Genomic DNA, 27384 nt, shown 5'->3' with positions numbered 1-27384 from the left:
AATTGAGCTTTTTTCCAGCCGAAATCGACTGGACCTGAACCATTCTCCACAGGGCGCGAAGCGTAGGTATACGAGGCGTTGCGCGGATCAATTCCGATTAGCGCCGACCTCAACCCTCCTTCACTTTTCCCTGACCCCCTCCCCCCTCTCTCTCTCTCGCGGAGTCGCAGCCACGTGCCCACACGCGGACACTGAAAGGCCGTTGGCTGGCCTCGGCCTTGAGAGGCGCCTAGCGCCATCTGTCGACGGCGCGGCGACCTGCGGCCGGCGGGAGACATGGCAACAGCCCCGCGCATAAAAACCACCCGGCCGCGGCAGCTGGCTCGCAAACGCGCCTCCGCCGCTGTTCGGAGCTGACGTAAGCGAGGATCCGCGCCGGCGCGTTCGTTCTGCCTCGTGTTGCAGGGAGAAGATACGTGAGCAAATCCGCTGCTAACTACTACTTCGCTCGTTCGTTAACGCCGGTAACTAGTAACCTCTGCACTGAGCCTTCTCGGGGAAAGTCGCGCGCGGGCTAGCCCTTTCCGTTCAGCTTTTTCGAGGGAGAGAAGGCAAGAAGCCGGGGTCCATTGACTGGACCCGCCTTTCTCGGAAAGCCCGTCGCCCGGCCCCACCGTCGGTTCGGTGTTTTCCGATTTTCGAATCGGAAAAAACCGCACCTCACCGGGCAAATGTTGCCCTCAGCACAGGCGAGCTGCCTACAACGTTGGAACAACTTCGCACGGTGAGTCTCTCCTTTGCCTCTTCGCATCGCGATTTTTTATTTATTTTTTTCCCATGCAAAGCGCGAGTGGAGGCTGGCCTCGGGCTACGTACACGCAGTTTTTGTGCTTTAATGCAGATATCATCACTACGCCACATTCAAAGACGGCCACGTTTTGAATTAACTCAGAGAGATCGCAGATCATGCATCACGCAGCGAATATTACATCGGCACGCGGGCATCTTGGCGTCGGGTGCTCCTACATTCTTACGTAAGAAGCGCGAAGCCGCGTCCGGTTTGAAACGGTAAACGGTCCGCTATACGGTCAGTTCTCGGGCGAAGTTTGTTCACGGGGAGGTCCACGAAATAATGGCTGGGCTTTCAGAAACGACAGCGACTCCTGCGGCGAGTTCTTCGAAGATTAATTAACCGAGCACCATTGCTTGCCCGGCGCCGCAGCGCCGGCTACTGTAGTGCCGGAATGGCAAGCCTCCGTGCTTTGCATATGAATCGTCGTGGGCGCCTGAATGCACCGCAGCGCATTGCGACACTGTTGGCTCGCACTGCGCTGAACTGTGCAGCCATTTGCGGAGTTTGCGACATCGCCGAACCGGCGCGTTTGATTTTTCTTAAGTGTAGCTTGCTTTAGAAGTATACGTTACACATACAAAGCCGCACTCGCTGACGTTGTACCCAACCGCAGCGTCCTGATACGTTGATTTCGGCGTGACATCAGCTAGAACTCTCCGGCGATCGATGCAGCCCGCGCTACCGCGCAGACGTTCGCGCTGACATTTTAGCAGCTGCCGGGGCACGCCCGAAATGTCAGCTGAAACCGGGGCTTAAAACATGTCTGCGGGCGTTCGCCGGACTACGCGAAGGATCGTTTCCCGTCATGGCTACCTCCTACAGGGCGGCCGCCTCCTACAGTGTGGCTGCCTCTGCGTCACACTGCAGTAACCCAGTTTTAGGCCTAAGCCGTCTGTTCGGCGCCGGCCCATGCAGGGGTACTGCAAGCCGTATACATGCGCGCAGTGAAAACGGGATCGTCAGATTTCTCTCGCTTATATTCGACCGCCGCCCTCGCAGTCTCGCCCGTCCGGTCGCAACCAGTTCCGCAGCGTCGAAGCGCTGCGCGCGACGCCGGTCGCAGTGACAGTTTCGGTTTCGCGTGGTTGATGCTGCGGGAAAAAAAGGGGAACGGAAAGTATGAAAATGGCGATAGAGGCGCGTGTGCGAGGTGGCAGTACAGAAACGTGACGCGGCCGCGACACGCTTTTTGTTGTGCTATATGCGTTCGCTATAGGCAGACGGAGTGCACTTTGCTTGCGTTGTTACGACTGGGTGAAATCTACATCTCTATACCCTGCGCTGGCAGTGCATTATTCTCTTTTTTTTTCTCCTCGGTTAGTCTGCCGAGCATCGCAGGCGCGCCGTAGCAAAATGTCGCCGTAGGCCTTTGTGACATCACTGCGAGCTACGCTTTTCCTTGTGTCCCGGAGCGCTGTGGCGAAGCCGACATTTTTGTTTTATTATTTTGTTTTCTGTTTCAACCCACGTTGCAGCGGCGCATAATCAGCGTTCGTGGCATGGTAAGCATAAATTGCGCCGCTGTATTGCGTTCGTGTGACGTTTCCCGAGTAATTGCACCTTCGTCCAATTGAGCCTGCGTCAACGCGTACGATCTCGGTAGACAATGTTTACAGGTGTCATAGCCAATCGGCGGCCGAGTGCAGCGACGAACATGTTTGCACGGAGGACGGCATTCCGATTGGCTGGTTCCCTCACGATGGCCAATCGCGGTAACCGTGCGGTATATTATGGACTTGGTCTTCGCAGAGGACTCCTGTGATTGGTTAGCGCGCCCATAATAGCAACGAGAGCTCATAAACAGAGAAATCGTCCGTATTGGCAAGGACTTCACCGATTTTGATTAGGTTTGCTGCATTTAAAATTAAGTTGTTGTATTTACCAACTGGAGGAAGCTATTCTTCTTTTATTTAGGCGAAGTTTTTAACGAAAGAATTATGTGCGCGCGTGCTTCTTGAATAATAGTTCCAGCTTGTACACTCGTGCTCGTCTATTTTTGTTCTTGTTTTGTTTTCTTATTATTCTTGCCACTTTCTCCTTATTTGCTTTAACACGTTCACGGGAATCGCACCCACTTATGACAACGAAGCGCGTGGCTTTCAGTACACGTTTGTCACCACGCCCGTAACAAATATTACCGCACATGCGATAGTTACAGGGTCCGCGGCACTTTTTATTATTATTTTACATTATTTTTAGACTACTTCTGCTCCATCTTGCGCGTCCACCGACGTACATCTTGCAGAGGCTTGCGACGCTAGGTCGGCCAGCGCACGATATGAAATTCCTGCCAAAAGTGATATCGCACACGACAACTCAACTGCGCCTGCCTGCCTCGGGCGGAGTGCATGTCATCAGCTCGGCTGTTGTCGTTTCATTCCAAGTCTCGATAACCACATGTACCCCGCGGCTGCGAATCACCACTGCACGGTACTACACACAGCGAACTCTTAAGCGTTGCAGCGTGCCTCACTCTGCACCTTGAACGGCTGCGTTGACCCTGACGACACAAATACAATACGCAATGCGTTTACCGCGAAGCAGTCAAGCGTGGCGTGCGAAGGTTGCCTGTTGCACAAGCAACGCATGTACGTCGTTTTATACTCGACCGAGCACGAACATGATCAAGGCGGGGGCGAAAGAGTAAATGTTCGGTGTCTTAGTTGCCACGAAAGCACGACGTGTACATAGCATAAAGACAAGTGGAAAAGTTTATTTGACACAAATAAATTTCTGTACGCTGCAGATACTTTTTGCAGTAGCTGCGCTGGCGCTCAGGAATGTTTTGGTGTTTTTTTGAGCGACTTTTGTAAAAAATGATCTCTATATATGGCCTCAATTCTGAATGAAAAAAAAAACTATATATATACCAACCAGAGGCCCAGCGGGTAACAGGATCAATCAGCTGCCATTTCTTACACTTCAGTTTAATGGTGATAAGGCCGTAAATTTTATCTTTAAAAACTTGTATTTCGAAGCATGGTCAAGATAGGATCACATGCTGCCCATACCAAAGAAAATAACTTTTTTATAGACGGCAACCAATGAGGGAGAATAACAAAACTTGCATGTCCGCTGATTCTGCACTTCGTCACAGCAGCTGAGGTTAAAACATTAAAAACTTCATTTGAGTGAATAGCCCTGCAAGGAATGATGCAAATGTATTTTCACTCCTTGAGACATTTAAATTCATGACCACCATACTTTCTCCTGAGAAGTGCCCTTGGTGTATACCAGTGACTTAATCAGACAACTCTTTTTGTTTTGTTTTCCTGTGGCAGTCACCATCCATGTCTGTCCGTACCAGTATAAGATGCAGGATGTATAATTTGGCTTTCTTTCAAAGAGGAGCAACTGAAACACACACTTTGCCACTTTATCGTAACGAGATGAAAATATCATGACGTGCAGACTACAGCCATGAATAAACTGCTTAGGTTTATTCATGGCTGTAACGAGTTATAAGATTTTCTGCCTCAGCTTCATATCTCACTGCAATCGGCTGTCGCTGCCTCTATAGTTCGACATCCACTAACACCAGGACTCTCAGTGGAATTGTTCTTGAACTACAGTATGTGCTGCCCTTGAATATAATTTCAGAGGTCTTAACGTATGACTGAAAAGATGGGAGATTATCTACGCCTTATGCAACTTTCACTTCTGCTACGCTTCTTCCTGCATGTAACAGCTATTGTTGCTACACCAGTGCTCATTGTGCAGTATGACTGCAGCAACAAAATGCGATGCTCTGTACATGTAGCTGTAGAACAGCACATTTCCATATAGTACTGCTCATGTTTATCTGCCCAACAGTCTGTCACTATTTCACCAATGTAGTGACAGCATAGCTAATCAAATCCTCTGCTACTAGCCACGCTTATTTGTTGTTGCCTTTCTTTATCTCTGTTGCAGAGTGAGCTAGGTCCTTGCAGGACCTAGTTGATAAGAGCAGCTAGGCCATTTAGAAGCGGCGCATCGTCTCCTCATCCAGCCTTCACAAACAGAAGCGGCAGACCCCCAGCTGCCGTGCGACACTAGAGGCACCAAGGTTGCCCGTCTCCTGTTTGTGCTGCAGCGAGTGCCGACTGGCTCGGAACAAGAGCCGTCGGCCACCAGTGCTGCCTCCTGTTGGGATTCCTGGCTTCTTCTGACTCACCAGGAAGACAACGGATCTCGCAGAAACAATTTTGAGGAAGTGCATCCAAGGCACTGATTCCTCTAGAGCTCGACTTGCTGAACCTGAACTGTCGCTGGGTGCATCGGCATCGAACTCTCAGAAGACTCACTGAAGACTCTCGGGAATAGCTCCAAGCCTCCACCATGACGATCACGTACTCGCTGAATGTCTCCGAGGCTCGGCTGTGTGGCTTTGCCAAGCTGCTGCTGCGATGGCGCGGCAGCATCTACAAGCTCCTCTACCGGGAGATGATCATATTCTGCACATTGTACTTCGGACTGAGCGCCCTCTACCGGCACATACTCAACGAACACCAAAAAGTGTGAGCGTACTGATCTGCTAGCCAAACAAGTTTCTAGCTTCTATAGTTCCTTGCCGCTGAGCCTTTCATATGAGGAGTTTGTAAAGTTTATGAAAGCGGAATGAAAAATTCCATCTTGAATACAAATCAAATACTTTTGTTTCAAATCTAAGTGATTCAAAGTACTTATTCTCAAAGTAATCAACATTAACTTTCATCAAATATGCACTTATGACCAAATATGTTACATTTGCTACTACTATTGAAGTTTGCCTGCAGTGCAAAAAGGTTCATGCATAAGGTCTGCTAGCTGCTTCAGTTGAATGTAACAAGCCAATCATGAACAAGAGCCAATCCAAGAGAGTTAGTATATCCCTTGAAGCAGCGCAAAGCTACAAAGGAAACCCAACTGGTTCTTTAGAAAGAAAGCCTCATGGCCAGAACTTCAGTCGTTTTCTTTCTTTTTCTCCAAATGTTTTTTTTTTTCTAAGAAACCTGTATCGGATTGCTTTGTAGCATTTCTTACTAATCTTAGAACTGATGCAGACTGCTGGGAGGTTAGATCACCCTAATGGGCAACCCTCCGCCCTCTAAGTGCCTTGTTCGGTTAGTATAGTTTTGGTTGGCAGTGGTCACTTGGATAAAAGACGGCACAGTTCATACATACATACACCTCCTACATACATACACCTCCTGTTCTGGAGGTGGATGGACTACCATATTGTCACGCACTACAAGTTTTGGCCCCTTTCTGTTTTCTCACACAGTGTCTTCGAAAGCCTGGCCAAGTACTGTGAAAAGTTCACGGACCTGATCCCGCTGTCCTTCGTGCTTGGCTTCTACGTGTCCATTGTCGTCGGTCGCTGGTGGCAGCAGTATATGAATGTGCCCTGGCCCGACAAGTGAGTCTCACACTTGCCAGAACAGGCTCGTAAATGAGCCAAAGCGTGTTGAAGCATAGCCCTGGCATGCCCGTGAACCATTCCCATATGGACAATAGCATCTCCACTACGAACCATGGCATGCGCTCATGTGAAGCTTCTGGATGTATAGCGTCTACATGAAGTGAAACATAAACCAATCAAAGTAAGCTAGAATGTATCCTTGCGTATCTCCATTTGCTAAAGCACATGACACTACCTTCACTGAAGCTCAGAGATAGAGCTTTGAGGCCAGCATGCACTATAATGACTTGGCAGACACCAATGATTCTGGTGGCTTAACATATAGTCCTGTGTAAGGTGTGTTTTCACATTTTTTTATTCTTGTTAATTTCTCAGTTTATGCTGATGGCACATGCTGTTGACCGTGCACAGCAATTTGTGTAGCTCTACGCTGTACAATACTGAAATTTGTGGTCTGGTTAGGCCTTATTCCTTATCATGCCTTTCACACTCAAAAGCAGTGACGCCATGCAACCACTTTCTCAAAGGTGGCTGCTCCGACTGTTTAAGCTTGTCAGAATTCCTGCTGCGTACTAACCCCATGGTATTAACAGTTCCACGAACCGAGTAGCCACTTGTACTGCTTTTTGAGAATTAGCCTGTTCGAACCTTCTTGGATGTGCTTGCGAGTACAGTTAACTCATATGCAAGATGGCACGCACAGTTTTACCATACATGTGTGCTGCTTAAATGTGTTGTTCACTAGTCATCGCGATCAGTTTGCAAGTGTTCGCCATCAAGCATTAAATTGCCCTATCTGCCCACTGATCCTAACTATCATTAGAGGGTTTGAAAGTGTGCAAAGCAGCATTTCACTCTGTAGACTACAAAACTGTACCAAGTTCTATAAATAGCCCCACTATATCTTGACTCCCCTAATCTGCATAACTCCCGACTTGGAACTAGTGAAAGAAAACAGTGCTAACCGTTTTGATTGGAAGAATGTGCAGAATCTCAGAGATTAGGCTCACAAAGAAGTGAATGATGCATATTTGCTTGAAATAGATATTTCCTCTGCAATGTCATATACCGACCACAGCCCAAAACACTGCACGTAATTAGTGATGCAGAGTGTATGAGAGGGTATGTGACATTGTACTCTTACACATGATGAATACTGTTATAATGTGTGCCCATTCAATGACTACTGACATAACACTTATAACAATTAACAGCTTCATAACAAGTATACATATATAAATTCATCATATATTTCAGCCACCTTGCTAGTCGGACAGCTGGTTCCACACAATAAAACATTCCAATGGCAAAGCTCACTTGTCTGAAACAATGGGACGGCAAAATTATTAAAGAACGAAATTAGATGGACGCAAATTACATAAAACACAGAGAGGCAGCTTGATTGCTTGGTTATTTTCTGCACCATGTTTCATATACAGAAACTATCAGTGTACAACACACACAACGCAGAAGTCATTCACAAGCAGTTGCGCATCATCTGAATGTCTGAGCACAGTTAGCTGTTAGTAGTTATATAGTAGTGCAATCATAACCTCTCTTTACACTCCTCTTCCGTGTACCGCCAACATTTTTAGTGGGCCCACGAAATATTGATACTAATGCTCATCAACTACCTTTTACTGACAGTACGTTCAAACAACGATGTGCGTGCCAAACTTAATATGAGGTAGAGGAACAACTCTTTTAATCATGGGAACCCTGCCAACACAGAGCGGGTCGTGCAGACAGACCAGTGGCGTGATGAGCAGCTGTCTCTCCGCCCGCATGCCTCGCAAAGCAAAGGGTAGAGTCAATGATTCTAGGCAACGACTATGTACCTGCTTGCACCAACCAAGACAGGTCACAGAGGAACCAAGTGCTCTGTTCCAAGAAATCAGGCAACCGAGGAGATGTGCTATAAATGCCAGGAGGCAGTGAGTGCAGCATCTAAATCTGTCTCCCTGTCACTGGGCCATTTCTGATCTGAAGGGGCACGTGTGTATATCAGCGGCTGTTAGCATGCAATATTAATTGCAGGCCTCTTGTGCTGCCATTTTGTAATATTGACACAGAGCTCAAGTTCAAGAGTGAATTGAACGACCAATAATCAACGGAAAAGTAATGAGTTAGCACATAAAGATGCTCTTTGAAGTATACAGTAAAGGGATGTCTGCAGCTTTATTTTAACGCTAACACCTGATGTCAAGTTGAAAGTACTAAAATAAGTCCACAGTTACCCTTATCCTTTTTATTACAAGAGGACATTAAGTGCTCCGAGTAAGATTATGGTGCTCACAAAACAAATCATGACACATTTTGAAACAAGTATTCACAATCTCATCATAGAGTGCTCTGTTATTTTATGTCATGGTTGTAGGTCATCATTTCAGCATGCCTAATGGTCCTCATCAGCATCGTGTTGTCATGCAGGAGATAAAATAAAAAGTTTTATGAAAAGAAGGCATCTCTGCTGTTGGAACACTGGGTAGCTTCACCTCTTTAAGTAAATTGACACACCCTCCAACAATGATACAGGGGTGACGGAGCTGTAAAAGCACTGAGGCCTGCATTACATCATAACACAGTTGTTGCAATGCATGCTGCATTGAATGAGACATTAATAAATCACCATCAAAGCAAAATAAGTAAGGCATTGTCAGCAACCAGTAATGAAGCTCAGTATAGAAAAAAGGGAAGCAAAACCTGCGACTCCCCACAGCAGATTGTTGATGTGCAACTGCAGATGTGTTTTGGGAGTGATGCAGAAAGCAGTGCGAATGACAATGTGCATAGTATATGTGGTAGCTATCATTGCCACTGCTTCACAGAGGGCAAAGGTGCTTGTTTTTAGAACAGCCAGTAATTGACAACTCTTTTGTTTGTTGGTGGGCTGCCTCTACATAGTTGGCACGTTGCAAAGCAATGCTGCAACTGGCACAAATTGCTTGTATCTGTACTCACACCATTATCTCCTCGCTGTCGCTACCGCAGTAGCCACAACGTCAGTTGAGAACATAGTTTTCGATGCAAAAGCATCAAATGACTCATTGAGCGAAAAAGACGGCATCTGTCGTCTGTAGCTGCGAAACGGCACCTAAACTCGCATTGCCATTGGCTGCGACACCATGTCACGAACACACCTTGACGGAGCACAGCAGGCGAAAGCAGATGCCTGCTGCCACAGTACCATGACAGGTGTTGCATGAGGTAGAGTGCATCACCGCAATGCCACGTCATCCGTGCTCTCACTCTCTAAAGCTGGCGTGCAGTCCCCATCTCTCCCTCTCACCTCCGCTGGGCATATCTGCTGTGCATGCCTGCCGGCCTTGGTGACCGCTGCTGCTTCCTTTGTCTCTCGTCGTGCAAAACACCGGTGGCCTGTGGTGTTGGCACCGCGGGCTGCTGCTTGCCAACTCAGGCAGTCCTTACCGCTACGGTACATTACTCACTGCACAAAACTCGAAGGACCGCTCAGTGCCATTCAGCCAGACATAAATGCTTTCACACTCACAAGAAGTGCTTAACTGTCCTCTCTCATTTTCTTTTTTTCAACTTCATTGCTGCTTTCACTAGAATGATATGGTGCCATGTATACTGGAGCTCACGTCGGGTGTTCCATCTCATTGTATCACAGGGCGGTGATGGCCATAGCAGCTTACGTGAATGGCACTGACGAGCGTGGCCGCGTAATTCGGCGCACGATGGCCCGCTACCTGTCTCTCCTGTCAGCGCTCACTTTCCAAGGCATCAGCACAGCTGTCAAGAAACGCTTCCCGACACTCGACCATATGGAGGAAGCTGGTGAGTCAGCGACTGTAGTCTACCTTGTGTAGAAATGTGGAGTAAGGAGGAAACTGTTTTGAAGACAAGGTCTTTTTTTTTTTTACTTCACATGGGTTTGACGTGCATGAGATCTCGGTATCTATCCTGCCTCTTGGTCAGGAAACAGTCCTTCAGTGCCTCCAGAGCATCGTAGTGAGTCACAAGAGGTATCAAGTTGTAGATCTCAACGAGACAAGTGAGAATTAGTTGTAGAGCGTGTAAAGTTAATGGTGCAGTCATAATTAGGGATAAAATATAGCTGCAAATTAACCACATTGCACCATAGACTATACAGTCTTCGTGATCGGCCTGCCTTACCTCTTGGTACAAAAAAATGAAAGGCGTGTCGACCAAAGTTAACGTGAAGGAAGAAAACACCGACACATTTGCGCACAAGAAAAACAAATACAGTGAAAGCTCGTTAATTCGAACTTCAATAATTCGAATTTATGGATAATTCGAACTGTACAATTTGGTCCGGCCAAGCTCCATAGAAGTCTATGTAATCCGTTAATTCGAACGCGAGAAGGTTCCCTCACGGATAATTTGAACTACGCTTGCCTGGCACACGGCCAGAGAAGCGCGCCTACTGCCTACACACAAGGCTGTATTGCCTCCGAAACGGAGAGAACGGCGAGAGAAGGCAAAATCGGACAAAAATCTAACCGACGCGGGGTCAGCCAGAAGGCAGCGGCGGCTGCCGCCTCTCCATTCTACGTAACCTCCGAGACTTCTTGCCCGTTGCGAATCTCGGAGGCTTTGCAAATCTTGTACAGCTGCTAATGTTGTGCGGAGATGACACGGCAAGCTCCAAAACACAGCGAATCAAGTAAGCGCAGCTGCACTTGCAATCAAGAACCAACGAATCAGGGCCTTCGCCACCTTCACATGTTCAGCGTCTTTGTCTCGGCAGTCTTCATCGGTTGTGCACCTCTGTTTTCAGCTTAGGAGGTATCGGCCGTCGGGATTCATTGGGATGGTGTTAAGCTTCGGCTAACGTTCGTTTCGGTGGACATCGGTGGCGTGGCACAGTCGGACCCAGAGCTTCGACTTGAAGATGGCATGTGCACGCGGCACACGCCATCACTTTCTGACACGCCAAATTTCTGTCATACCCTACTGCTTCCAAATAGCAGTCTACTGTTGCCCTCCTTCACTTTCGTTAGTTCGAACTTTCGTTAATTCGAACTGAAGCGGCTTCCCCTTGCGGTTCGAATTAACGAGCTTTTACTGTAAAAGCTCGACGTGAAAAAAAACACACTGAGGGCCCAGAAAAAAATGTCAGGCCTGACAATGGAATGAGGAAATTAATGCAAACAATGCAAAAATATCATGCAATTATGATGCACTGAATTATCTTTAATGCCCTTATAGTACAAATATATACATGTACCATGTAATTTCACCTTGTCTGCTTTCACGTCGATCTTGGTTGACGCTCTTTTGTTATGTTTTGTTTTTGTTTTCAGAGCATATCAAAAGAAAACTAATGCAACGTAAGGGCTCATCACATCCTTGATCATATAATCCATTTAGAAAAGTTGTAGTAGTGTTCACTTTCCTAAAGAACTCATGCGAGGAAGCAAGGAACACGCAGGATTGTTTTAGTGCCAGCACAGATGTAGCTAATGTGTTTTAACAAATTTTTTCCATTTAATTGTGATCTCACAATCACTGCCACTATCTTTTGCACAAGTCACTGTTTTATTTCGTGCACTGTAAATTGACTGCTTTTATCGCTGCGAGCTAGCTTCATTAGGCATGTTATTCCAATACCAGACAGACCATGCTGCATGCAAAATGATTGAAAAATACAAGAGATAATGAGCTCGTGTTTGTGATGTCACGCAGCAACGCTGTTGCCATGCCCCGCGAAGCACTATGTATGCGTGCTGTGCTTGCACAAGCCGTGAAATTTATGGGAAGCATTGTGTTGTGCCAGCCAACCGTAAAACACATTGCATCGCTTTCAGAATGCCATACATGTCACATGGGAACCAGACTTCTTTGTAAACACAAGTCAGCCTTTATTTCGAATGATTTACTTACAGATACTTAAGCCGATTTATTCGTGCTAGTTTGAGATGGCAGCATTAACAAGACCATTTCGAGATCGGTAGTCATTTAAGTCTATTTAATCATAACATAGTATTGCTACACACAGTTAAAAAGATCTACACTACTAGTAGTTCCATCCACTGTTATATGTTTTACCTTGCACATGCTAGCAGAACCAGAAGTAGAAATGTCTACATCCATTTTCTTGGCTTATCTTAATCCTTTGACCTAAAAGGAGGCATTCATGTGTGATTTACCAACTCCACGACATATAAAACGCAGAAAATGCTTTCATCAAGCAAGTTCTCAAACAACTTGAATCAAACAGTATTTTAGAAAGCCCATCAAGTTCTGGTGACCGATGGTTGATTTGGGCATCTGACAAATGGTAATGACTGTCGCAACATTTTAGAAAATTGAAGCACGATGTTGCAGCTACGTACTTCTATCTTTGCACTACAGACAGATATTGCATTTCTGTGAAACATCACCTAACTGACAGTTTAAAACATGCATCTGTAGATGCATCACATTTATCTTAAGAGTGTACAAGCTTGTTTGCTGAATAGTGTTTTCAGAAAACTCCCTTAAATGAGGTAGCAAATGCTTGTCATTTTCCATGGATCATGTTTAGTTTCTATAATATTCCAACAGCAATAAAATGGTCATCAATGTAGTAGAGAAGACCAAAAAGAAAACAACTTTATTTGCGTAACTATTATACCAAGACACTACAGGTGTATGTGATTGTGGTTGGTCTGCTCTATCATGCCACACACATGGGTAGCACGTGCACAACAAACTTCATTTCACATGTACTGGAAAAGTGGAGTTGGGCCTGGAGTTAAAACTTTGTATTAATCTAATCCCATTACTGGATTACGAAGACTTTAGCTGAGGATAGGCAGGTGATTACATTTTGCCACACAGGTGCCCACAGGTGATGATGATGATGTGTGGTGTTTTATGGCGCAAGGGCCAGGTTTGACCAAAGAGCGCCATGACAGGTGGTAATGTTGACGATGTATTGTGGATGACATGCACAATGAACTCATCATGGTAGATGTGATATGGCTGTAAAAGGGCCTAAAAAACTTACGCTGTAAGTGGAGTAGAATATATAGGTGGTCAAATAATGACGGTGACTAGGATGTGATGCGGGCTATGGCAATGGGCTTTCGTTAAAAGATGATGCAATAAAACCATAACACTGACACCAGAGTTTCAAGAGAGCCCTTGAAGGCAGGGCTGGTAGTGATGTGCTTAAAAGTGTACAGGTGTACACAGGTGTACTCTCACAATATATGCATATGATCACACATGACCAATGCCGCATGCCTTCCACGACTGATGAAAGCTAGAGCTCCTCTGTAAAGCTCCTCTCTGTAATGCCCTTAGGCCTTGAGAGTATGTAAATAAATAAACACTACTACTAAAGCAAACTGTTTTTAATAGAAAAGCCTTAGGTCACGCAGCACTAAAAAAAAAATAAATGTCCATGAGAATAATGGCTGCCTTTACAGGACACTGTTAAAAATACCTCGCTCTGTTGTAGCTGGCAAAATTCTATAAGGTGTTTACCAACTCACCTGAGTGGCGTGACCAAAAGCGATTGCATTCCCCTCCCTGTCCCCGTGCCAGGCCTGATGACCAAGGAGGAGCGGCGCGTGTACGACTCGATCCCGGTGGCCCACGGCAAGTGGTGGGTGCCGGCACAGTGGTTCGTCGCGCTGGCTGTCCGTGCCCGCAAGGAAGGACGCATCAAGGATGACATCCTGCTGAAGCACCTGCTCCAGGTGTGGCCACAGCCTTAAACAAAGAAACACTGGCCGTGAATGATCGAGCGAGAGAAACTTTTGCCATGCCAAATCCCTAACGCCGGCCTTTCGGGGTACTGCTCTGCCCCCCCTGAACCTCCCCCACCCCAGCTGTGGCACGGGGTGCCCCTCGTCCTCTCCCCCCCCACCCAGGGCCGGCGTTGGTTTCACGTGTCCTACCTGCCTCTTTGTCCACCACAGCTTGCCATCATGCTTCCCCCCGATGATCATCTGACTGAAGATGTTGCTCTGTGGAGGCTGAGAAAGCGAGAGGGAGAGAGAGAGAGAGAGCAGTGTAAGCAACAACTGCTCAGCTGGTTCTCAGGGATCTCTCTTGAGCGGTGGTGTCCCTGGAAATGGACCTCTGTGGTTCTTGGCCGGCTCCTTCTCGAAGGGCACCATGCCGACGGGAAGATTGTGGCTGGTGATGGGTTTGCGGCACTGCTGGGCTTTCTGGCAGGAACTCTGCTGGCTGTGATTGTTGATGTAGAGGCTGTACGAGACGATGAGATAGACAGAAAGGAAATTTATTTAGGAGAAGGCAGAGAAAGGGGTCTTGTCACGTAATACTGCTCTAGCCTGCTACTCTGCAAAGATGGAAGGCAAAGGGAGAAAAGGAGTGGTAATGAGGACAGGCAGGAGGGCATAGCCGCTACAATGTCTCAGACTTGTCCACAGCCTTGACTCTAAGCCTGTGTTGTTTCACAGGAATTTAAACAAGAGCATGGATGGCTTGCTTAGGTGATATAATGTCTCGTCAAGGGCTTACCAGGACAGACTCACAATGGCCTGCTGACAATTTGTGCTACAATGTAAGCCAATGCCTGGCACTTACTACACATTTACCTTGCACTGGCATAAAGAAACACATTAATATTAATGGGGCAGATAAAAGTATTATGGATATCACGGTTGTGGGCAGCATAGAGACTTTACTGCTGCACCTAATAGCACAATGGATGGGTCTACTACAATGCCTAAGCAGACCAATTGATACATGTAACAGTATAATTCTGTACATCGATAGAACAATCAGCCTCTCAATTGGAATAGTAATCTCACATTTGCTTTCCATAATTACAGGCCCTTGTTTAAAGTTAAGGACAAAACACTCAAAGGTGCTCCAGCACCATTCTGTAGCTACTCCTTTGAACTCTAAATTTGTTTTCCCGAATGAAAAATGGCAATACACATAGCACCACTTTGATGTCAATCTTGACACCTCAATCAATCCAAGGATACAGAAATGGTTCACACATAAAAAGAACATCCGTTATGTGGTTGGCATGCTCACCAGAAATTTATATGTTCGATTTGCATATATACCTGCAGCCATCACCTCTAAATTTTTTGCTACGCATTGGGAATAGTGCCGAGTGTTTCATACTTTAAAGCCTGAATTTTAGCAGTGCTGCAACACTGCAGATAGCATGCATTGAATGATAAGCAAAGCAGCCAGCAGAAGTTCTTTCCAGGGAGCTTTCGCAGCTGCCCAGACCACACTGTCCCGGCCACGCCGCTCTCGGTGGCGGGCGGTCTCTTTTCCCTCTGAAGTGACCGTCCACCTTCCCAGTTGCGTGCCAGTCACTGACCGCCCTATTCTCTCTTCCGTCCCCATAGGAGATGCACGAGTTCCGAGGCTGCTGCGGCATGCTGTACAGTTATGACTGGATCAGCATTCCCCTGGTCTACACTCAAGTGGTGACGCTGGCCATCTACACCTACTTCCTGGCCACTGTCATGGGCCGGCAGTACCTCAGTTCTTCGAGTGATGAGATTGACCTGTACATCCCGGTCTTCACCATCCTGCAGTTTTTCTTCTACATGGGCTGGTTAAAGGTGAGAACATTCGCACGTCATGCCTTAAGTTTCACCGACTGAAATGCACTACCGAGTTACACACAGGCAAGGAAAAGGTCCTTTCCTTTCATTCTTGTTGCCAGTAGTGCACCTCAATAAACATCTACTACAACCAACTGGTGCGCCAACCTTGGCTCTTTGTGCCTTATGTAAATGTTTGGCTATCAGCTAGATTTTAACCATCTTCAGTTTTAACAGGTTTACATGGCCAGTTCATGGTCAATACTGGAACCATTAAGTGCTGATACGTAACGAGTGCGAGGGCAATGTATTGTACAACATAGCCCAACATGCTCTTCATCCTTGCCTATCAGATATGCAGTCCTTCCGCTGTATGGCATAGCAGCTTTGGCATTGTGCTGCTAAGCTCCAAGACACAAAATCGAATTCCGGCCGTGGCAGCCACATTTAGATGGGGGCATAAGTGCCTTTGTATCGTGCACTGGGCACACGTTAAAGAACCCCAGGTGGTCAAAATTAATTCGGAGTTCCCCGCTACGGTGTGCCTCATTATGATATCGTCGTTTTGACAAGTGAAAACCCAAAATTTAATTTAGACGTTTGGTGCTGCCACAGTCTGGCATGTCTAATCATGTTCTTTCCTTCAGAACATTAATATGCTCAAACCTGCATGTTTTGATGCTGATACCAGTAGGTGGCAACACTCTTGATCGATTACATACAACAAAGAAGACAAGGTCAAAGTACCACGTCACATGATGGTCACTGAACTTCAGTTTTTTTACAGCATTGCAGCTGTGTACAGTCTATTTGCACAGTACATATAATCCTAAATCTGTTTTTTTGGCTGGCGCCAGTTAATACTGTGGCACTCTTTGGCTATATTGTTGGAGTTGTATCCGCGAGTCACATAGTATCAGTTTGACCAAATACTGCATGCACAGACGTGTTGATATGTCAGATATACAAAATGGGACTGGATCCATTTGAAAGTGAGCCTACGGCATGTATGAACAGTCTTATTGTACCAGGGCCATCCTCATTTCTAAAAGTGCCACAACACACACAGTTTATAATCCCAAATCAATTTTTTTGACAACTAGGACCATCTGTAGACGAGAAATGTCAGTCGATGCAAAATGCAGACCAGCTGACAAACTGTGATCAATCGGCCACCTGACAAGTGTTAGTCGATTAACCACCGCTTCGGTCATTTTGAATGTCAACAATTAAAGATTGACCCCCAAATTCCAGTGCAGTCTGTACAAGTGGATTTCAGCTTGTATGTAACTGTAAACCAGTGAACTTCTCAGATAGAATAACGGACTACTAACTGATGTACCACCAATCCAACATACCTGCAAAATTTTCATCTGGGTCTGATATGTTGCATACTTATGCCATGCTTTACTTTTCCTAAAATTTAAAGCTTCAGAGTGAGCTACCAACTAGCCTAAATTAATGAAAAGCAAAGTGCAGTACATAGGTCAAGTAGGACTGGAATAGAATGAAACGTATATAATATCACCAACCCGGTGCGCTACCACATCATAGACATATCACCACAATTTTGTGTGCTTAAAGCCTATGTCTCACCGTACCTATTTTTCTTCATTCTGTAGCATATCAACAGCTTTATTGAGCAACTGATATGTGTCGCAGGTGGCAGAACAACTCATAAACCCGTTTGGTGAAGACGACGATGATTTCGAACTGAACTGGTGCCTTGACAGAAACCTGCAGGTAAGTGGGCTCCTTCTCCTTCATATGGCTGTTGCAAGGCTTTCCGTTACTCCGTGGCAAAACACATTGGGATGTTCCGCTTAACTTTGTGCCGCACTGTGAAGGGGAGGCTTGGGAGGGAAATTTTGACAGGAACACCGACACCTTTCTTTGCACTCTGCGGAACGATGCGTCACAACTGCTGCTAGTTTCAGGATTACTACTAAGTGGACATGCCTTCAATGCTGGCCATCTTCCAATTCCACAATTTCTATGCATATACTAAACTAGTTATTTAAAGAAATTTATGAGCATGTCTTAGTTACTGCTTAGTTATCAGTGATTATCGCTTGTTTACTGATGTCCACCACTGGTGGTAATACATTTCCAAAAGAAGAGACGTTAACATCTACAACGCACTGTCTCGAAAAATATTAGCTCCTAGGACCTATTTGAAGCACAGGGCACATAAGTACAACTTTCTTCTGCTTTATGAAGAAAGTGTGGCCAACATAATTCTTGACACAGATATCTATAGATATCTTAATACACTAATGAAGATTTACCAGTTATCTATCAATGAGTATGATTATCCTGCAGGATTTCATTCCAAACGGAAGACACTTTGGCAGCTCAAATGCTAATGAGGCATTCCTTATCACAGTGAATGCTAACTGACCTCATTGACAGGTGATGCAACAGGTATACTGTCAAGGAAGCGAGTGAATTAGCTCAGAGCACAGTACCTTATGTGCGATCTTATGCAACACCTGGTGCTTAGCATATAAGGCTAAGGCTCACACCTAAGGCTGACTGCCATTTGCATATGCTATGACAATAAGCCTTAATGTTCACATGTATACATTCCTTTTTTGGTAACAGTTCTTTCAACATCTAACCACTGTTACAAGGGGAGCAAGACATGCCTCAGAGCAAGAGTGTGCAAGAAATTTCGCAAATGTTGTTGCCGTTTACAAGCGAGCACCAGGGATTTTGTTCGAATATACGATGAGTCGTATAAAAAGTCAGTGCACTTGACCCATACATCAGATTTCGATGACCAATCAATGACAGTGCTCACCACTATCGTTGCGCTTTGAGTGTTGCTTCTTCTGCAGGGCAGAAGTTAAAAAATTGTCATTTTTTACCAGCGCTATTGGCAGTTTTTGTCCTTTACTCTTTACTGCCACTATAACGTGACAATATTGTATACCTCTTCTCGTTCTTCTTATGTTGGTGTTTTCATTGGGGGCTTGCAGGTATCATTTCAAATCGTTGATGACATGCACCAGCGACACCCCCGGTTGGTGCGTGACATCTACTGGGATGAGGCAGAACCGCAGCTTCCTTACACCAAGTCCTCGGTGAACCTCCGCACTCAACCACACCTGGGTTCAGCCATGACCCTCGAGTGAGTATTGCCACATCCCTAGCATAGCTTTGCTCTGTTCTCATTTAAAGCTTTTCTCTGGCTTTAGTGGCTTTTTAGGTCATATACAAAATGCTTCAGGAGCAACATAGCAGTTAGCTTGCTTATAGACTGTGGAATTGATGTTTTTGATGAAGTGCACTTGAATACTACAGACACTGATTCTGGGACTTCACTGCACCTATAAGGAAATTCATAAGTGCGCTAGTATACTACTTCAGCAGTGATACGCTGATAGAGAGAAATACAAGGACAAATAACTATTATGTGCTCATGGCACATCAAGCAATGCTTGACTGTTCTGTTACTCATACGCCAAAGAAGTACCTATCTCTTCATGCTACATGCTTTTATCATTTCCCTCGCACTTCTGGTACACATATGTGGAACAAAAATTGGAGGACGCTTAAGCTTCGCCTTCAAGAGTGGAACGCGATAGCGTTCCCGTCGACCCACCAATGGGTGTAAGACAATGGGCTACAGGGCAGCCATCACTTACAAGGCGCCCCGAATCAGACGCGGTGAGCGTCGAGCCATATGGTCGAGCAACGCGGCGTTCGGCGCAGCAACGAAACGTGCGCCTGAGCAAGCGGAGCGAACCAAAGAACTCGGTATCTCGGAGGGGGAAATTATGCACGCCAGCCAAACGCCGTGATCGGCACGGGCAGAGAGATAGAGAGATAGTGATCTAAAGAAAGGAAGGACGCTTGATTCTACAGAGGGAGCAAGGCGAAGCGTTGTCAGGGGAGAGAGTCCGAGCCGCGACAGCTCCAACGCGCGCGTGGCGCGCCATCTGTCGGGGCAGCGCCGTACATGGAGAGGAGGGGGTCTTCTGTGTTTGCCGCAAGATGGCTCTCCGTGTGCGGAAAGCGCAGAAGAAATGCAGCGAAACGCACTTCACTACTCGTGTAATTGCGACTTCTGTAAGTTACATGTTCATAATTACCGATATACACCACAGTATAACTTTCCACGGCTCGTTTCGAAGGCAACACCGCATTCACTAGAGGCGCGTTTGTACCTTTTGGAAGCATCGAAATCATGGCTGAGTGGTAGCGTCTCCGTCTCACACTCCGGAGACCCTGGTTCGATTCCCACCCAGCCCATCTTGGAAGTTTCTTTTTATTTATGGAGTGCCTGCCGTGATTTATCGCTCACGGTCAACGCCGCAAAACGCCGACACCCGACACCGACGCCGACGACACCGGCTTTTCTGCGACACGAGCTCCTTAACGCTATCGCGTTAAAAGTGCAGACATGACACAACATTTGGAATTCCCTTTTTCCCACTGCAGTGTCGACCCTGAGGAGTCGGAGTTTGTTCCCATGGAGACCATTTTGGAGGAGGACCATGATGAGCACAAGTACTCGAGCCCGCCAACATCGCCGCCAAATGCGGCAGATGTGCAACCCGTGCCTGGGCCATTCAGTTCCCATTTCAACCATATGCCGCTGCACCTTCAGCCTCAGCCACCAGAGGGTGCACCACTGTCCACCATTTCGAATCACCTGCTTGACAGCCCACTCATCACGTGAGTAGTGACCACTCCTTGCTGACCATGGAGCAAGATTTGTTTAGGAAAGGAATCTTCCTGCCTACGTCAGCGTGGGCGATCGGAATTGTAAAGGCTTGCATGACAAGGAGAAGTGCAATTTCCTGCAGCAAGCAGCAAACATGCAGCGCTGAGGCGACATTGGTTGGCAGGCAGCAGTGTAACTTACCAGTGTGCTTTGAGCGTGCAATGCACCGCCAAATGTCATCTGCTCACTTAAACACGTGTGCTTCTGCATAGCAGCTACAGAGCTTATTATCTTGCTCAGTGTCCTCGAGTAGTCAAGCCATGGCCTCCAAGATTACATCAGCATGTGCCAGTGATACCTTAGGGGCTACAGCATAGCTCAGAAGGCTGCTAGGTGCTTGTGATAGTTTGCCATGTCGGGTACACTAGCCTGGAGAGTATGGCGTGTACCTTAATCATGACATGATTTAGTAGGGGCAGAGAGAGTTGTTTCTCCTAAAGATATCTTGCTTCTTGGTGCAACCTTGCAGTCTGGCACCTCTCTGTTGCAGCATCAAAGAAGTATATACAGGTTTTACGTGATGAAGAAACTGCCAATGAAAGCACTAGGAGCAAATTTTTTCTGCTGTAATGCATTTTTTTAATGCTCCCAGTACAAGCCTATGAGACCAATAATGAGAAAATAATAAAGAAACTTGGAAGTAGTTCAAAGACTGCATGATGAGCAATGCTGTGAAAGATGGTAGGCATAGCATTAAGAGATGGCAACGTGGCAGCTAATAGGCACAAGTAGGTAATATTCTGGCTACGAGTAAGAAAAGGATGTGGAGCTGGACAAGTGCTGTAATGCATAAAAGAGATAGCCAGTGGTCTATTGGAATAAGAGAATATGCGCTTCCGGGAAAGGGAAAAACAATTGATGGTAGCAGGGTATTAGATGGTATGATGAGATTGAAAAATTTCCTGGCATATGATGGAGTCATCTCACACAGGATATCACTAACTGGAGATTGTTTGGTGGGGAGGCCTTCATCCTCCAGTAAGAATGCATGAAGTGGGCCAATGATGAAGCTTTCAGCTGTTCCTGGAGCTATGAAACATAAGCACAAGAAACTAAATGGCAGGAAAACACAATGCAATGTCTGATATTTTTGCTGGGCTGCAGATTTCCAAAGACTGTTGGGAAGTATTGAGCATGAGCAAGTTGTCAATAATAAACAGTATGTGCAATGTGCCATAAGATGTGCCCTGGTTGTTTTATACTTTGTGTCCCAATGGCAAGCGAGTCATGCTGAGAGAGCCATGCTGCTTAGTAGTGGAAGGCACCGGTTGATGCCACCACAGGAATTTTCGGCTGTGGGAGCAGGCTAAATTTCACTCGTACATAGTGCGTCGTGTTTGGGTTGTAGGAGAAAAGCTTTAAGTGTGCCCTTGATTTGATCACAATAAAAAACGTGGCACAGCAGTTTTTCAGCATTGGTAAGACATGACCGAATAAAAGTTCATCTGTACAAAAGCCTCCATAGCTAGTGCTGATCAGTATGCTTCAGTGCCTTCACTCAGCATCATAGCTTATGGGTTTTTGTGGCCAATAGTTCCCAGCTGTTACCAAGATGTGAAAGGAACAGTGTCGGTATTTCTTGGGCTGCCCATATCTCATAATGTGTCGTATCTTCATAAACATCAGAATGCTGATATATTAGGCGCTCTCAGTTTTCCTTTTATTGCTCTGTGGTGCAACTTTTACTTTTTGACCTGTTCTACCTCGGTGGCTTTGCAGGACTCGCAACACCTCTGACAACACCACACAGACAGGACTGCGGATTCTAAACACGGGCAGTCGTCTTCTCAACTTCATCATCGGCAGCAGCAATGACAACTTGCCGCAATCACCTAAGGTCAAAGAGCATCCGCTCGTGCCGCACTTTGTGTCACGCCCGCAACTGAGCCGGCGCAACGCGCGGACTGTGTCCCTCTGCGAGGGCCTCGACCACCGCAGCCACGAGTTCACGGTCGAGGAACGCCGGTCGCTGCTGCGTGGAGAAGACAGGCCTACCATCAAGGAGTCGGTGCCAAAGTCGGTCATTGTTGACTTGGCAACACCTACCATGACCTTTGAGGAAGCCAAACAGACTGAGGAGTCGCAGCACGAGAAGAAAATGGAAGAAGAGCCAGAGCCATCGCCGTACGAGCCAAACAGTTCAACCGAAAGCCTGCTGGCCGAAAACAGTCAGTGCAGTGCCGACAGCTACACTCAGCTGTTGCCACCATAACGTGCCGGCCGTGGTCGGCTTGTCGTGCTGGCAGGTTTGTGAGCATGTGGTCAGCTTTGAGGGCAGCGCAAAGATGCAGGTGCCAAATGGGCAGCACCCAAAAAGAGTTGAGCGGAGCAACTTCTGCACCGACGCGCTAGCCCGATTCACAAAACTGGCAACCACCATGACACAAACCTGCACATGGCCCTGCCATGTCAAACATTTTGCACCTGCCAGACATTTGATGCTGAAAAATTCCAAGACACTGCAGCATAACCTGCATGACCTACTGCTGCACAGACACTACATTCTCATCTGCCTCTATCATGCTGTGAGAGCAGTTGTGGCCATGAATCGTTCTCAAAGCATCCCAATGGCCTTGCAATGCAGAGAGAGGTCACACTGGTGATGTTGAAAGCTGGGCACTGAATTGTTGGAATGTGAAAATGTCATTCACTTTAAAAAGTGCAGCGAGAGAACAGCACCTTCAGCCACATGTTCTCTGTGTTACACAGTTACATGCAAGCAAGCTGTCGAGGAGACAGAGCAAACATAAAGGCAAATGCTTTTTGATGCACTCCTACAGCCCTTTTCAAAGGGACTAGGCGAAACAAAGTAAGCAAGCAAAACCTCTACTGTGTGCAAATTTCTCACTGCACGTATGATGGAGGCTTTCAGCATGGCAAGCTAAGTGAGACCCCTGCCCAGGAATGCTCACCTTATGCACAATGAATTGCTGATAACAAAAAAAAGAGAAGAAGCTTGCACATGAAGACAGACATGGTGTTTAGTATCTACAAGTCTAGAAATGAAGAGGCACAGTACATGTGTTCTGGGACAACTCATATGAAAGCATTCTCAGCTTTAATCTGCAAGTGCTTATGAGTACTAACTCATGTGTAAGTGTTCTCAGTGGGCGACGGAAAAGCAAGTAATGCGTGTGAAAACTGTTACGCCAGTCCTTCGTGAAGGGTCACATTTCCAGTAAGGTACCAGGGCCGCACTTAACGACTCAACCCACCGAAACAGCACTCAGCCCGAGACAAGTCGATCTCGACAAACCTGCTCAGTGAATGACTATGTGTTAATTTATCGTCGACTTCAAGGAGCAGATCTAATACGACAGGTCTGTCGGTGATATTTTCGAGCGTGTGAAAGCGTGCAGTTGTTTGTGATTATTTAAACTGTGTGGAGACTGCAGTGGACGTGTTGTGATGTGCACTAGCTTGTGACTCAGTTCTCAGAAACAGATGTTTTTTTTCATTCAGTGGAAAATTTTATTATCACTGAACATATTGAGAAACATTTTAGTTGCGGCTGAACTTGTGACACGTTTCCTCCTGAATTGATGCGTCGGCCTTCTGTGTATGTTCACGTGGTCCTCCTTACATGGGTGTTCCAGTGAACTGTGGCTTGGTTTCACAAACCAACTGTGGACATCACAAACATTGTTTTCATGCTATTTTTCCACAAAGATGTATGATTCAACCATTGTGCCACCTCTGCGACCAATGAAATCACCGGTGAAATTGACCGAAGCTGCTTCATGTCAATAGGCACGAAGAGGCAAGTGACCATCCATGTTTTGTAAAACTTGACTGTCAAGTTATGCTTGTAAGGAGTGTGGTGTGAGGTCGGCGCGACAGCCTGCACGAGTGAGCTGTGAGACTAGTTGTTTGCGCGCAGATGTGAGGATGATTCAGTCATCAGATTATTGCGAGTGGGTGAGTCAGCTTGACCAGTGACATACCTGCACTGATTTGAAGCGTCCAGTAATCAATGGCTTTGCAAGTCGATAGCACATCTCTGTCATCTTTGGCATCCTCAAGGCAAGGTAACTGTCAAAGGAGCCACTGTCAATGCTGCAACGCAGCAGATCATCATATAAAATCTGGGATGGTGGCATTCCCATTGGTGCGAGTGGTGAAGCTGTCTGCGCCCATTGGCAGCTTTGAGGTCAGACAGCTCTGAAGCACATCCTCCAACATTTCCCGCAAGTAAACGGCAATGTACTGCTGCAGCATTGAACCTGTCCATAACTTGCAAGCTTCCAGATGCTGAAGACTTCTCATCATTGAACTTTCATGACACACACTTAGTAGTTGCTTGTAATGTCGAAGGGTGTTAATTTATTTTGGAGCGAGCACTGGCACTCTTTCCCCCATTTACAGGGTCTTGGGTGTTGTCTTCTGTCTTGTTTCCTTTCCTATACCACTGCAGAAGATGTTAGAGAAGGAAAATAAAGCCATTTTGGTAGGCAGTTTTAATGCTGCGTAATGTCTCTAGACACGCGAGGCCACTCATGTGCAGGTGAGAGATTGACATAGCTCTGGTAAGTTATTTATATGTGAGACATGGTGCGACAAAGTCATTCTGTGTGACTAGGTTTTTTCCCAAACTGCTAGCGCTGCGCATGCTATGATTTGGCAGAAAGACTAGGTAGCAGCAAATGGGCAGTTTGCTGTGGACAACACGGGCGATGCCTGTAATGCATCTCTCTATACGTGTAGATGTTCACGCGAGTTGAACAGACCATGGACATCAGTTTCACAAGTGGTACTTTGTTCCCTGCAAACGAAGTGAAGGGAAAGGGCACCTTCTTTGTTGTCTGACCAATGATGATATGCAGTTTTCAAGAGAGTATCCATGCAACATCATATGTGCTGAGCTTCTTATTTATTTACCTGTTGTATGTCAAATTCCGGCACTGTTGTTCTTTCGATGTTTCTGTAGCTGCAAGTTTAACCAAACGAAACCACATGTTTACGAGCGTTGCCAATTTCCGACGACATGCCCAAGACTGTGCGCGAATTAAACAGTCGTTCACTGACGTTGCAGGCTGCCAACATTGCCTAGGTTTTGGGAAGATTTAAATTTTATGCTAGGCTGTAATTGGTCGAGTGGGCCAACAAAACGTAGCAGGTAAAACTTTTTCAGTTTGTATGGGAATGATTGCTGCTATTCCTCCACATTTTCAGGGCAACTACACAGTAAAGCCAAGCAGCTGTAGTGATTTCTAGCAAGATATGTTTTTAAAAAAACAGTTTCTATAGTATGTAAACAACTGGCCAAAAATTTGCCATCCTCAAAAATTTTTTTTTTTCATCCTCACAGAATCAAGGGCTGTCACAACACCATCCTTTGCATCATCCACTGTGCTTAGGGCAATCCTGGGACATCAAGTAGGGTTGTAGCAGGGGATTGCCAGAGTTCTTTTATCATGAAATGTTACAAAGGTCACAGAGGATATGTAAAGGTTTTGAACGATACAAAATAATGCAGCTGTACACAAATGATATGAAAATATCCGCAGCGCACATGAACACGGACACCGAAATTGGACAGGATTAGCATGGTGTAAGGATTAGGCTTACAGGTACAAATTTATTTTCCTGCATATAGGTGTAACTACACAATACATTAGTACGGCCACATAGGAGAAACCAACAGAATGACATTATGCAGTTGTAATCCAAAAAAAGCACACAAGACATCATGAATACTACGGGGAATACATTTGTGTTCACGCTGCTTGTTGACACAAATTATGAAAAAAAAAACTCATTTGTGCCATTTCATGCTAAAAGAACAACACGCCACTAGCTATCCGATCCTGCACTATGGCACAACCAGAACTAACATTTGCCCCAGCAGAGCCATGTGGTTTACTTTCACAGAAGCCTCGTGACTGTGCTCAAGTAGATATCCCCAGTAGTTCGAGTGTTGTCCCTTCTGTTCATTTCAAAAGCTGCTCGTTGCATTTGTAATGGTAAACATTTCCCCTGAAGAAGCTGCAGCTCCAGACGGGGTGCGTCGTGTGGTGGCTTCCGCGACTCTCTCAACATTTCCGTTCTTTTTTTTTTATGTTCCTGTTTAAATGCAATCTTTTCATTGTTCACTACGGATCTTTTACATCCGGCTTGCCGATTAGCGAAATGACGAAGATGCAGATATGGGGCTTTCTGTGAAAGCGTACAATATACTAAGACCGCCTGAGCAGTTCTCGCTTTTGCCCGTTGATTTTATGCGACTGCATCTGTAATTGTGGTTCCTAGCCCATGCCCACGTGCATGTCGCAAAGACACTTCTCCGAGCCTTTGTGTACACTTTCAGCACGCCACGGCATTGCTGAGCGATATCTGAGGTTCTTTAGTTGCGCTGCGTTCAGCAACTTTGACAGTTACTCTTTGCAGGAAAAGTTGCCGACTGTAGAAGCTCGCAACAAGTGAAACCTGCATTGCTAAATTGTTGCCGTGGTGAAATAAATTTCTTGAAAGCCTCGCTATCTCTGGTTGTCGTGACTGCTTCACTGCCGTGTCGTCTGCTGCACCTGACATACACTACAGTGGCCCTGTTACCCTCATGAAAGAAAAGGACATCTTTACAAACTTCCTGGAAACTGTTCACAACGTTAACCACCTGTCAACCAGCATTGGTAATCTTTTTGCCGGACAAAGTCTTTTTGCTGGACAATGTCGCCAGGCTGCATCCCAATACAATCCCTCTGAGCGAAAAGTGAATAAGCGACAATGATTGCTTGCTCAGGATGTTGTCTCTTTTTATGTTTTAGTTGTTCCTAGACAACTTCCTTGTTGTTTTGTAAGCGATCATGTTCGGCAGCGGCAAGTCAATGGTCAGAATATGAAAAGGGAAAATAACTCAACTTTCTCAAACAATATTAAATCTCAAGATTTTACTTCGCTAAAAAAAAGGCAACATTATTGAATCCAGATGGCTAGCTAATAAGGTCTTGTGACATCTTTA

At 46.1% G+C, this 27384-nt stretch overlaps 1 protein-coding gene and 1 long non-coding RNA gene across 2 annotated transcripts in view; one reads left to right on the top strand and one right to left on the bottom strand.

Annotated features, from left to right (window-relative positions):
• Positions 1-13730, bottom strand: part of LOC139050995 (uncharacterized) — a 177069-nt gene extending 163339 nt beyond the window's left edge. The window contains exon 1 of the long non-coding RNA XR_011509183.1: positions 13646-13730. This is a non-coding gene — a long non-coding RNA (uncharacterized lncRNA). The remainder of the gene's footprint in view (positions 1-13645) is intronic.
• On the top strand, positions 327-26905 carry LOC139050985 (bestrophin-4-like). The gene is made up of 10 exons (XM_070527921.1): positions 327-724; positions 4706-5292; positions 6039-6173; positions 9811-9977; positions 13698-13852; positions 15494-15712; positions 17357-17437; positions 18676-18827; positions 20141-20377; positions 22146-26905. The coding sequence occupies exons 2-10, from the start codon at positions 5114-5116 to the stop codon at positions 22636-22638; spliced, it is 1818 nt and encodes a 605-aa protein (XP_070384022.1). The 5' UTR covers positions 327-724; positions 4706-5113; the 3' UTR covers positions 22639-26905.
• The last annotated feature ends 479 nt before the right edge of the window (positions 26906-27384 follow it).

This window comes from Dermacentor albipictus, chromosome 10 (assembly GCF_038994185.2).
Source record: "Dermacentor albipictus isolate Rhodes 1998 colony chromosome 10, USDA_Dalb.pri_finalv2, whole genome shotgun sequence".
NCBI lineage: Eukaryota > Metazoa > Arthropoda > Arachnida > Ixodida > Ixodidae > Dermacentor > Dermacentor albipictus.
The sequence above is the reverse complement of the archived record's forward strand: the minus strand, read 5'-3'. Positions and strand labels throughout refer to the sequence as shown.

What these genes read in the sequence shown, in the direction of transcription:
- LOC139050985 (XM_070527921.1), top strand. Translation starts at nt 5,114, where the DNA reads ATGACGATCACGTACTCGCTGAATGTCTCCGAGGCTCGGCTGTGTGGC. An exon ending in CTCAACGAACACCAAAAAGT is followed by an intron (nt 5,293 to 6,038) that starts GTGAGCGTACTG and finishes TTTCTCACACAG; the next exon opens with TGTCTTCGAAAGCCTGGCCA. An exon ending in CGACCATATGGAGGAAGCTG is followed by an intron (nt 9,978 to 13,697) that starts GTGAGTCAGCGA and finishes TCCCCGTGCCAG; the next exon opens with GCCTGATGACCAAGGAGGAG.